Source organism: Lemur catta, chromosome 6 (assembly GCF_020740605.2).
Source record: "Lemur catta isolate mLemCat1 chromosome 6, mLemCat1.pri, whole genome shotgun sequence".
Taxonomy (NCBI): domain Eukaryota; kingdom Metazoa; phylum Chordata; class Mammalia; order Primates; family Lemuridae; genus Lemur; species Lemur catta.
Genome location: NC_059133.1, coordinates 64,492,685 through 64,505,516, shown reverse-complemented (window position 1 = coordinate 64,505,516; position 12,832 = coordinate 64,492,685). Strand labels below are relative to the sequence as shown.

The following is a 12,832-nucleotide window of genomic DNA, read 5'->3' as shown; positions in this document are numbered from 1 at the left end:
TACATTCCCCATAGCTGCCATTCTCTTCATCCGATGGAGCATGAATTTTATGAGGACAACGAGTATATTTCCAGCTTGCCTGCTGATGCAGACAGAACAGAGGACTTTGAATATGAGGTAAGATCATTTTCACACCACTTCACATTTCTTCATGAAGATATGGTTGAGGGGTTTTGCATAACAAAGAAATTAATTTACTGCTGTGAGAAGTTTCTTATTTATTATATATCTAGGGTACAATCTTTTAAATCTTATTTGTTTTAGCTATGCGGCTCTAGTATTTTCAACATATTGGAAAATATTTTTATAGTATAAGCTTGAAAATCATTGGCTCACATTTTTGTTGCTTTTTATAAATAATATTACAGCTGCTACATTTTTTTTTCTTTTTTTTTTCTATAAGTGGATTTCTAATAGAATGTGGACAGGAATTTATATTTAAAACCAAGACAAACTGTGCTTACTAGTTTCATTCATTGTATGGTGTTCCAATTTTAATTGATAAACTAAATTTTATTGTATTAGTTATATTCTTCTTCACAAATTCAATATTCTCTTTGGGACTCAGGTACGTACTCTAAAGAGCAGTTTGACAGACTTTCTAGAAATAACGATGGCCTCATGCCCTTTGTTGTTAAACTCTGTTTAGCCTCCCGGTGGTATAACATTAGAGTATCTGTCCTGTGATATATAACAATTCAAAAAGTCCATCTATTAATTATTTAAAAGCTTTCACAGAAGTTAAAGAATTTATCCTAATATTTCCTCTGCTTCTGCAGTCCATAAATCTTTGAAAGGTTTCAGACTCCTCTGACATTTGGAAATGAAATAGATTGAGGAAGTAAAGCAGCTTCGGTAAACAGGCAGAGAACCCGTGATTATCTGCCCTTTTAATGCTTCAGATGATGTCATACAAGTTCAGCAAAGTGTTCTTTTCTACTTACAACCAGGAAATCCTTGAAATCTCTTCCCTTAGGAGGATCTGAAATCAAATAAGGCTGATTCAGTGAAGCTCACCTAAAGCAAATAGACGTTTATTTGAAATCTTTCCCCCACAAAAGTCATTGCTGGGGATTACAGAAATCATTATTTCTTTGCAGCTAGAATGCCAGAATGGCAAAGGATGTGAAATAACACCTAGTAACTGAGTAGATGGTTTTGTCGTTGTTGTTCGTGTTAATTTTTGATCTCTTCCTCTCCATTAAGTTGATCGAAAAGTTGTATTCTATAAATCCACGCAAGGACTGGCATGCACTGCAATATCCATTAAGTTCTGTCTATTCATGAAAAATAAATTACAAAATTGAGACACTTATCCAAATAATTGAAGATTAAACTGTCTTTCTTTCAGTTAATGAATACTTTGGGTTTGGGGATTGGAATTATCTAGATCACTTCAACTTTTCATTTAGTGTCTTAAAGCTTTATTAAAATAAGTCGGTGTTCTAGGGAAGGGTATTGGAGGAACACTTGTTTAAGCTAAGCAGGTTAACAGTAAAAATCCTTTTAATTAATCAGCATGCCATTGCAATATTACAGTGCAGACAAATTTCTTTACATTTCTATGGGGCTTACTGTGGCTGAACCACGTCCTCTTTTTGACCACTATCGGTCTCTAGTAGAAGCTGCATCAGGATGATGACAGTGGGGAATGCTCAGACAAGCTCTCTGTAGCCTGTAATCTCAACTAATCACAGCATCATAGTCATTAATTTGCTGTCAGCTGTAATTCTGTTGCCGAAGGCCCCTTTCTGAGTGATTGAAATAAAGAGTGTTCCTGTGAAATTTAAATAAGGAAGGAGTTGCCATGACAGTCTTCAATCATGAGAAAGGATGCATTTGAGAACAACGTGCATGGTGAAAGGTGGGGGAGGTAGAGGCATGGGGGAGTACTTCAAGGAAAAATTACCAAATTTTAGAGAGAATAATGCTTGTGCCCAGTACTTCTCAGTCCAATGCAGTTACGTGATGCACACGTGGAGTGGCACACGCCATCCCTCATGGCTGCATCAGATGAGATTGTAAAATCTAGCCAGTGCGCTACTGTCACCAGAGCTTATGGCAGACACCACATTCAGTGGGGAGATTTAGAAATGCTAATCTTGTCTTTATGTTCTGCACCTCTACTATTGCACCTAGAAACAGACTAATCTAGGGCTTCTATACCAGCCCAGATGACTGAACATCCTCTAGGAGCTTCACCCTAATAACCCTGTAGCTCTGGGGATGGGATGTGCAAGCATCTTCAGGAAGGACCAGTTTTGTGCCACTTAGAGAATATTACAGGAAACTAAAGTCTAATGGCCAAAGAGAGGGCTTCAGCTTAGAAAGAGAGTCTCATTCCTCCTCAACCTAAACATGAACACACACCAACCAGCCTATCAAGGAAATAGAAGACTCCTTTTTCATCTGCTTTCGTTCCTTTGCACCATAAGTATTTAATGAGTATTTAAAATGTACCAGGCACTTATCTAAGTATGGGGTTATGAAGTGCCTGCCCTAGTGGAGCTTAACTTCTAAGGGAGGGAGGTGGAGAATAAACAAACAAGTAAAGGCATATTCTATTTCATGGTGATAAGTGCTACTAGAGAACAGGAAAAATGGCATTGGAGCAGGATGTTGCTGTCTTATACAGAGTGGGCAGGGAAATCTTCTCTCCTAAGGGACCTAAGGAAGGTGAGAGATCTAGCCACGTGAAAGGAGCTTTTCAGAAGGAGGGAAGGCACGTACAAAGGGCCTCAGGCAGGAGCCTGTTGGTGCGCTCTGGGGACAGCAAAGAGGCCAGTGTGCTCCGGTAGCATGGGCCAGGGTAGAGTGGGAGGAGGTGATATTGGAGTGAGGAGGGCATGTCTTGAGGAGCCTTTGGCTTTGACTATGTGATGAGAAGTTGCTGGAGCAGAGAAGAGTCATGCTCTGACTCTGTAACAGAATCACTTGGGCTTCTGGGCAGAGATTGACAGAGGGAAGCAAAGTTACAGCAGGGCAGACACTGAGAGGGATGGGGGATTGGACCTGGACAGTGATGGCAGATAGGGTGAGACATAGTCTGAAGGGACAGCATCCACCCCAGCCCAGAGGGCTGCTCCTAAATATCCATAGCTTTGATATAGCTTGTGCTATGGCAGTTTTCTTCTGACTTCTTAAAAGCAAAATATCATGGATCAGAGTGAAGCACAGCTTCTGGCCTCCACTGGAACAAGAATAATAAATCTATACTTTAAAAGACAGAACTTATAGTGTACAGATGGCATTTCTGAACTTGCTAAAAATGTAAACTATGCAACTATTTAGGGGTCTTTTTAAAGACTTACTATTGATTCAGCGGACCAAAGCTGATCTATCTTGTGAATACATATTTAGGAACTTTTAGCGCATGGATTATTAACCCAATAGACCAAAACAGATCTGGCTATCTTGTAAATACATATTTAGGGACTTTTTAACATGCAGATTATTGCATTGATAGACCATTACAGCTCCCTTCAGAGCCGTGATGGACAGCAAATGCTTCTTAGGAGATATTGTATACAATGTGTCAATGTTATGGTGACTCTGGTGTGTTAGGGACCTCTATGAAATTTTAATGACACCCATATCTCACCATGACCTATCATCACTTTTCCTGAGAAAAATATTTGACTGGGTTTAAAATTTCCCCACAGTGCTTCAAAAAAGTCTCAGAGGACCAGTCTACATTAAAAGACTCACAGCTTGAAATTTGTTCTCTTTAAAAAATGATGGCACTTGTTCTCTAATTAAAAATGATAAATGAGTTTAATTTTGTTTTTGAGGAAAAAATAAAAATGTAAAAATTTAAACAATGCACCCATCATAAGAGTCAGGGTGCTCCCTGCCATTTGGAATTTCACTAAGGATTAAGCTTCTCCTCTTCTTTATTTTCAACTTTGTTCATTTTTTTTCTCCTAGAGCCAGCTAAAGGTTGAAATAAATCATAAATAGCCCTTAGCAAGTCAGAGGCAGATCTCAAACCCAGCCTCTACCAGAAATAATTTAAAGGGAAAGGCTTTGAGAAATATAGAGCTCTTTTGCCCAACTCCTAATAAAGATATGTTTGCTACTGCCTGGGCGCAAGGAAGATGTTGAATTTTCTTCAGCCTTTGCCATTAACTCTCAAAAGTCACCGCTGACAGAGGAGACAAAAACAAATAAGTGCCAAATTTTGATGGTATAAAACGTCAGGTTAGCCAAGACAAACAAATAACGTAAGCAACATTTCTGTGCCTGTAGATTTTCATCACTTAGAGATGCTACTTGAAATCATTTTTGCTTCTCCCCCTAAGATCAAGCGGAAGAAAACTATACAAAAGCCTGAATTAAGTACCTTTTACGTATTCAATGTTATAAAAGGTAAGCAAAAAAAAAAAAATTAGAAGTATGTGAAGAGGTATTAAAGGTGGAAAGGAGAGAACAAATATGTATCAGAGTTCTATGTACGGTTAACTGAAAACCAAACTTGGGCCAGTGTCTATAAATAGGAGTGAGCATTTAGCATATTAATTAGCTTCCTCTTGGCAATCCTTATGCAAAGCATCAGTAAACCCTTGTGCTATGCCTGCTCAGAAGTGCCATTTTGCAAAAGGTATTCCCTGGAGCTGGCTGCCTCCCAATATGTGTAAAATATTTGTGAAAATTTGAGTGTATGTAATTTCTCTTTCACATAAACAAAAGAAAGTCATGAATTGAGGAGATTTTCATTCAAAAAATATAACAAGAAGAGGGTAATTATTAACTAGAGTCCAGTTAATATTTTTTTTAGGAACTTCATGATTTGTGAAGTCAGCATTGAGAAAAATCTTTCTGGTAGATATATGGAGAGCTACATGGCTCTTTCTACTAGACCCTGAGGGCAGAGGCTTTATCTGCCTTGTTTCTGGTTGCATGGCATTGCCTGCTTCATAGGGGGTGCTCAGTCAATATTTAATGAAGGAATAAATGTGGGTTCCCATTGCTGGAATAAATGCACAGCCCAACTTCTGAGTTTAGTCCCTTTCCTCCTTTCTGTGCAAGAGGACTGGAAAAGAACATGAGACCACTATGTGGTTACAATAAATGCCCCCTCTCTTTCCAGCAGGCAATTGTTCGCTGAGTCATAGGTTTTAATCTTAATGCCATTTTTGTTTTAGTTAAACACTTCTAAGGAAAAGCCAAAATGATGAAAAACAGGGAGAAATAATGATGAGCTGGGAAAGTTTACCATCTCCATAAATATTTATCTCTACTGATCATCATTTCATAAAATCATACAATCTCATACTTGGTATAAATTTGACGTGCTCTGTAGTCCACCCTTGTACCCAATTTATAACTTCTTCACCAAGGGATGATTCAGCATACGTGTGGACCCCTACAACAAATGGGGAACTGAGGGCACCCCCCCCTACTAGCCAATTGACTCTGATGATCTCTGAAATTCAGAGAGGTGAACCTATCAAAAAGTTTGAAAACCAGTGATGGAAGGAACATGTTTAGGTGTCAAACATATTTGATCAAGAGACTCAGTATTATCCGTGTGTTGTGTTGGTTTGCAGAGAAAAGAGAAAATAGTATATAAGTGTGTGAAAGGCTAGAGTATTCAGAATTTTTTAACCCACTGGATGCTTTCTTGTCTTTCGCCAGTTCTTTTCTTCCGCTTGTTAGTTACATTTTAGAATTATTAATGAAATATCTAAAATAATTTCATACCACTTACTCCTGGGGTAATAAAATCATCCATTTAAAAAAATCACCTTCATAAGTGTCATTCCTTTGGGAAATTTACTGAATTGAAAACTGATCTAGATGAAGTGTGAAAATATTTTTATTACTTGAACATTAAAGACAAGATGGTATTCTGTCAGTTTGGAGTTGGTTCACTGACGTGCCTGTTAATGACATCACTGTTTTCTCTAATATATCAGATTAAAATCTTAAACATGGACACCAAACCAGTGAGTTGTCATATATTGGGGCTCACATTTCCAGACTCTCTATGGCACGTTTCTCCTCTGTATCGCCACTGCCTCTTCTTTGTTTCTAGCATTGCTCTGTGTCTAGGCAAGTTTTAGGCTAGTTTTTGGTCTCCTGTGGCCAGTCCCTAGTCTCTGCAGTCTATCCTATTCACTACTGCCAGATCAAACCTGCTCAAGTGCACCTCCCATTGGATCACTCCCTGTTTATCTTCTTGTATGATCTGTGCCTTGAATTAACTCTAAAATCCTCCGCCTGGCATTACAGGTGCTTTGTGTTCTGTTACCACCCTACCTTTCCAGGCATGTTGGAATCAAAATCCCCAGCACGCTCCTCAGATGAGGCTATGTGCTTTCCTCCCTCTGTGCCTTTGCTCATTGGCCTCTCTGCTTCTAGACGCTTTTCTGACAATCTCTGCTATTGTTCAAAGATAGATGCAAGCATCACTCCTTCAGAAGCATCCCAGGATGCCCACCTGCCGTGTGATGCCATCTTTCCCACCACTGAACCCCCATACCACATTTGGTAACTATGTTCTGTCCTTTAGAGTATGCCCTAGGCTATAGTCATTTAGGGACTTATCATTTTCTTCTAAATAATCTTTCTTAACAGAAGTGACCACTTCTAATTACCTTCACGTCCCCAGGAGAGCCCAGCATATGCCCTGGCACACAGTGGGCCCTTGGCAGCATTCATGTGCGTGATGAGTGAATAAATTATTGACCATTACTCTTACTGTTCTTATTTTATAAGTCTGAAAACAAGTATGTGTTAAATCGGGGAAAAGGAGAAGGCAGCTGACAGGAGCATAGCAATTCAAAATAAAGTGTGAAAGTGTTTTTCTCATAATATTTTAATTAATCTTGTAGTTAGAGTAAATGGATTTAGGCATATACTTCTGCCAGATTGTAAAGGAAAAAAAAATTGAGATTTTTTTTTTTGTTTCTGTTTTAATGAGGACTCTGTGTGTGTTTTACCACAAATGTGTAAACTGGTGAACCCTGGTATAGACATGCTAATTTATGTAGATAAAGAATGACTGGAATTCAGTTCTATTAGGATAACCATGTATCCTGGTTTGCCTTGAAAGGCCTTGGTGTATGCCTCATGTTCCAGTGTAATTATGAATAGTGCATTCATTCACTTTCAAAAATATCCTAGTTGAGCAGCACATTGTGTGGTTGCCCTTGTTTTTATACTTTTTAAACCTCAATCAAGGCCAACACTTTGTAATCACATGTTATATAATCCTAATATTCCATGCAGAAATGACCCAGAATTTCTTAATTTGAATATTCATGTTTATTAAATTGAATGATTTCCCTAAGTTGTGAGATTCTGTTTTAAAAAAAAGTTTTCCTTAAGTGACTAGAAAGAAAATGCCACAAAATTGGGAACAGTTATCAAAGTTATTGTAATTCTTTTAGATTTCTTACTGAAAGAAATGAGATTAGTATTGCTGTTAATTTGTTCATGTAATTTCATAAAACAAACACAGAGCAAATCTGTCTTTCGCCTCACTGATTATGACAACACTAAACCTTATTTCATAAGAAAACAATGAAAAGCAAATTGAACTTTCCAAGTTGGTTATAAAACAAGGTAACCATGGACACATTTATTTTACTAGGAATCTAGATATAAAATGAAGATTCTTTACACTACGTATATGAATTTTATGAAAATGCTGACATTCAATTTTTGTTTGAAGATACTTATGATACACATTCAGAGGATTTCCTTGCATTATTTAAAGGTGTTTGTTAAAGGTTGTGTTTAAAGTGCATATTTGCATATCAAATCATATTTTCCCAGTGACTTCTATTCTGTTTTCAAAGAAGTGTTTTCATAGTGGCGGAAAAAGGAGAGCTGCTTTTTCCAATATAAACCAAATTGCATGTAAGTATTCCAGTGTTCCTTTCAGAGGCAATATAATCGAGTGAAAGGAAACCAAAGAGTCTGGTTCCTATTCTAGCTTCATCTCTTCAATGGACCACTTAACCTCTTGAATCCCAGCATCCTCACATATCAGCTCCATAGGGACAGCCATGCTCATTATGGAGTGATTGGCCAGCATCTAGTTCTCAGATATAGCTCACATAATCAAAGTGAGACAAATACATGGTCAAATCCTTAAAAATTTTTACAAATATTTTAACATCTCAAATATATCAAGTCATATTTTTGGATTTTCATAGAGAGAGCACACATGGTCATGTAACCTCACCTTAGTCTGTGTCTAGTACCATTTTGTACCAATTGGTAGCAAGTAGCACACCTTTCCATATTATCTCTGACTTTAGCTTTAGTGTTCAGGTAAAATGCAAATTACCAAGTTAACTCATATACATTTGCCAATTTGAAATGGAGAATACAGCCTGTACAAACTAGAAAATAAATTATTTTATTTAAATACAGTACATATTTGGTTTTTTAATTTGAAAAATACAGAAAATAATCCTAGTTTGAATTTTTTTCCACCACATTATATTGTCTCTGAAATGAATGAATGGAATGCTTAAAGGTGATATGTTTTATATTGGGATGACAATTCTCCTTCTTCTCCTCAAGGGCATAAGCTATTGGTAATGCTCTGGTTTGTGGTTACATGTTGAATTTATCAGTATTCACCATGTATTAAGTAATTCAATCTAATGTAATCAAAGACAAATAAAAAAGAACAAGTATAGATGGTGTGTCATAAGCCAAGAATTATGACAAATCCAAACTATGCATTTTGCCATCCCTTGTCTTTAGAGCCATCACCTGGACCGTTGACTTTGGGATGGTGGTAGAAATAGGAATACAAAGACAAAAATGGTTTTTGAACAGTCAAATATTTGACAAACATAAGATATTGTTATAGTCATATACTTGCAGAAGCACTGGGTCATGGTTTCTGACCTCTGCTCCTTCCTCCACTTGCCATATTGTGTGATTATTGTTTGTTCTTACTTTGGGCTCCCCCAAAAGTCTCTGACCTTCTTCAGCATGAGGGACCTTGCCTCTCACATCCCTCTCTTCCCAGTACCAAGAACAAGGTATAATGATTGAAGCAATGACTAAATCTTAAACATACTTGCAGACTAGCAACTCTAAGGTATAAATCTTTCAGGGAGTTTAGATTGGAACTCTGCAGATACACTTCTCACTTTTTCAGAAAGTTGTTTTCTTTTTCAAATTAAATATGAGGGGAAATGTGATCATATTTTTTCTAGTTTAAATTTGAAATTATTATTTTCTGTTCCTGCAAATATGCCTAAAACTATCTCACACACACACACACACACACACACACACACACACTCACAAAGCCTCTGACTCTGCCTCTATTTGCTGGTGGGGTATTTAAACTGTGGTGATAGAGCAAATAAATCCTTTGGCTGATTTCACACCCAGAGAAAGATGTCAACTGCAATAATGGTGTTTACAGGTGAATCACTGGACAGTAATAATTTGAAATACAACAACAGAAAATCTACACCTGTAGTCGTCGTTAGTGAAACATTAGGAGAGTGTGAATGTGAAAGCACAGCATTACTAATCCCTTGGACTGAACTGAGATATGGCACTTCCATACATCAGCAGGTTTTAAATGACCAGGTTTCATTACTGAGGGAAGGACATTTAAGGTAGTATATATTTGTATTTTGTGGGGATGGAAGTTGTTACAGACACCACTGTTTTTGAGCCCAAACCTAAGAATAAATTGGAGTTCTACAGCAGGAATTATTCACCAGACAAAGTTGAAATTGAACAGTCTTGAAAGTACTCTTTTGCCTGTGCTTTCATTCCGTTGTTCTTGCCATCATAGAGATATTCTCTTTTCGTATTTCATTTCTATTTGTTTTTCAGTAGCAAAATGTTGGAAGTTAAATCTAGAACTCTTTTCTTTGTTCTGTAAAACACATTGAAACCATTTGCTCTTTTTTACTTTCCTGAGAAGATGGGATTTTTAAAGTCACAGATTCCTCCCAGTAGGAAGTGAAAGATTCTCTAAGAAGAATTAACCAAGGAGGAATTTACTACAGAAAGCTTGTTAGGGGAAAAAGAGAGAGAGAGATTCTTTTAAAAGGAGAACTATAAGATGCATAGAGCTGTCCTTTCAAATATAAAAGGATTATTAGTAATCAAGGTATAATAAGAGATAATAGAGTAGGATTTTAAAATAAAAAATGGATAAACACATTTGGATAAAAAACAATTAAGTGGTGCTTGGACAGAAGAGATTTAAAGAGAACTTTGATGTGGTGGAATATGAACCATAGAAGGCTGTTGAAGCACATTTGATTTACCTGACAAAGGAAACGAAAGCTCAGCTAGTAAATGGGAGATGCTGGACAAGAATTTCTTCTTTCTCTTAGGAAAAGACTTTTTATGATTTTAAAAGTAATAGATGCTCATTATTGGTATTTCATTATTCAAATTTCCCTTTGGCATGCAATCGAGTATGTGTTCTTTTCTAGAGTGTATAATTGTCAAGAGTATATAATATTTCACCTTTTTATGAACAAATTAAAACTAATACATCCTGTGAAGTGTGATTACCTGGGATTTATCTTACAGGAGAGGTCTGAAACTCCTAAATAGCCACTGGAAGGATAGTGTGTTTCTAAGGGGATGTTTATGAGTAACCAGAGGATCCACGCACAGCTGTTGAGCCTTTTTACAGCCAGGAAGTTCATAATCCTTAAAGAATTTTTCCTTCCTTTGACTTGTACATGGCTATCTGCCAAATAAAGACAGTCATGAATCCTTTTGAGCAAAAGTTGTAAATATACTGTAAGAACATGTGAGCAATGTAGTTGGGTAATTCAAAAGAAAACTGATTCCCTAAGTGGAGATACCACTAAATGTTTTTAGTTAGGAAAGATTTAATCTCTTCCTGTCTGATACACACAGAAATTAATAAAATCTCCTCCTCCAAATTGAAAGCGAATGAGACCCCAAACTTCTCTTTCTGTCCTTTAGTTAACCCAAATGACTAGCAGAGTTTCCATTACTTACTTTCTTCTGTGTTAACTTGAAGATCTAAATTTTCCAAATGATGTGCTTTGGTATTTGTCCAACTTAAAATGTTTTTCAGTAATGCAATCTCATGCAACCTAACCTACTATTGGATAGGAAAACAAATTTACAGACCTAGAGCAATTCATATACGTGAAAGCACCTGTGAATATTCAATTAATTTTACTATCTAACTCTCAGAAGTTATTTCTCAGAAGGAAATGCTTTACCGTCATCCCCACTTCAAAACCAGACTAGCGATTTTATATGCAGGTTCTATTCTTTATGTCTGCCAAAAGCAGAGAAAGCCATATGTTCTCCCAGGTGTGGAGAAATTGTTTTTAGGGTCAGTTCCTGTCACGTTCCTTAATAGTCTTAGAACACAAGCATATCTGTATAGTGACAAAGTATAGGCTTTTGTAATATTGTAAATAAAAGTAATCAATATCTGATTGGTATCAGATCAGTCATGTGGAATAGATTCTAGATTTTCTAACATCCAAATTATTTTATTCATATTTCAACTATGAAATAAATTTCTCTCATTAAAAATAAACTACCTATTAATTTGGAAGACAACTTTTCAACATTTTTATTTCCAAAAAACTAAACATCTAACTGTATCATTCTTATTAGTGGAGAAATTATATTTAGGTATATTTGGAATCAGTCTGAAGTGGGCTCAGCTCAGACTCTGCTGTTTAGTACCATGTTATTCCTTTGAGCCTCCGGTTCCACATCTGTGAAAAAAGATAACATTAGTAAGATACATGTCTTAATATTCAATGAGATAATATATGGGAACATGTAGTATAGTGGCTGGCATGTACATGGTAGGTACACATATATTTAGGTATATGCCATCATTTCATGGCCCTGATTGAAGAACAGCTTCCAGTTTTCCCACTTAGGGAAATATCATCCTCTCAATGTGGATGGTGTTGACTGAGATGAAAAATGCTGGAGAAGATGCATGGCTATGGGTTTACTTGTGGACAATTTGAGACATGGAAACATCCAGGTAGAAATTTCTAGAAAGCAGATGGATACATGGAGGGAGAGCTGAGGATAGTGGAGCTTACTGGAGTTGGAGAGCTAAGAATGTTAGCATGTAGGTGTTATAATTGTTGGAACCTGTGACTTCACACATTGTTCATCAAATATTTATTAAGTACCTAGATTATATTAGAGACTGTCTCAGGAACTAGGAGTGCAGGGACCAACAACACAGTGCCACTGTACTCCTGGAGTTTATATTAAAATGGGGAAGAAGACAATAAAAATTTTTTTCAAAAAGTAAGAAAATCTCAGATGAAGGTATTAGGTGTTAGGAAGAAAATAGTGTGAAATGCCAGCATAGTGCGAGTGCTGACAGAGTGGCCAAAGAAGGCCTCTCTGAAAGTTAAAGACTAAAAGGAATGAGTCACCCATGAAAAGATCTGAGGGAATAATTATAATCAACAGCAACTATCCCTTGCTCTAATGTAGTGGTATATATTGACTCATTTATTCATTTCATTTTGAAGCCACTTTATAGAGTTAAGATTGACAAAAAAAAAATCTGTGCGTATTTAATGTATGCAACTTGGTGGATTTAGAAATAAGTATACACCCATGAAACCATCACCACAGTCTATGCCATAAACATATTCAATAAAGTTGCAGGATACAAAGTCAACATACAAAAATCAGTTTCATTTATATACACTAATAATGAACTATTTGAAAAGGAAATTTAAAAAATGATCTCATTTGCAATAGCATCAAAAAGAATAAAATACTTAGGAATAAACTTAACCAAGTAGATGAAAGATTTATATACAGAAAACTACAAAATAGTGATGAAAGAAATTTTAGC

At 36.5% G+C, this 12,832-nt stretch overlaps 1 protein-coding gene across 1 annotated transcript in view; it reads left to right on the top strand.

Moving 5' to 3' along the window:
* Positions 1-12,832, top strand: part of PDZRN4 (PDZ domain containing ring finger 4) — a 63,209-nt gene that overhangs the window by 3,275 nt on the left and 47,102 nt on the right. The window contains exon 2 of the mRNA XM_045554014.1: positions 15-117. Coding sequence (XP_045409970.1) covers positions 15-117 — 103 coding nt within the window. The remainder of the gene's footprint in view (positions 1-14; positions 118-12,832) is intronic.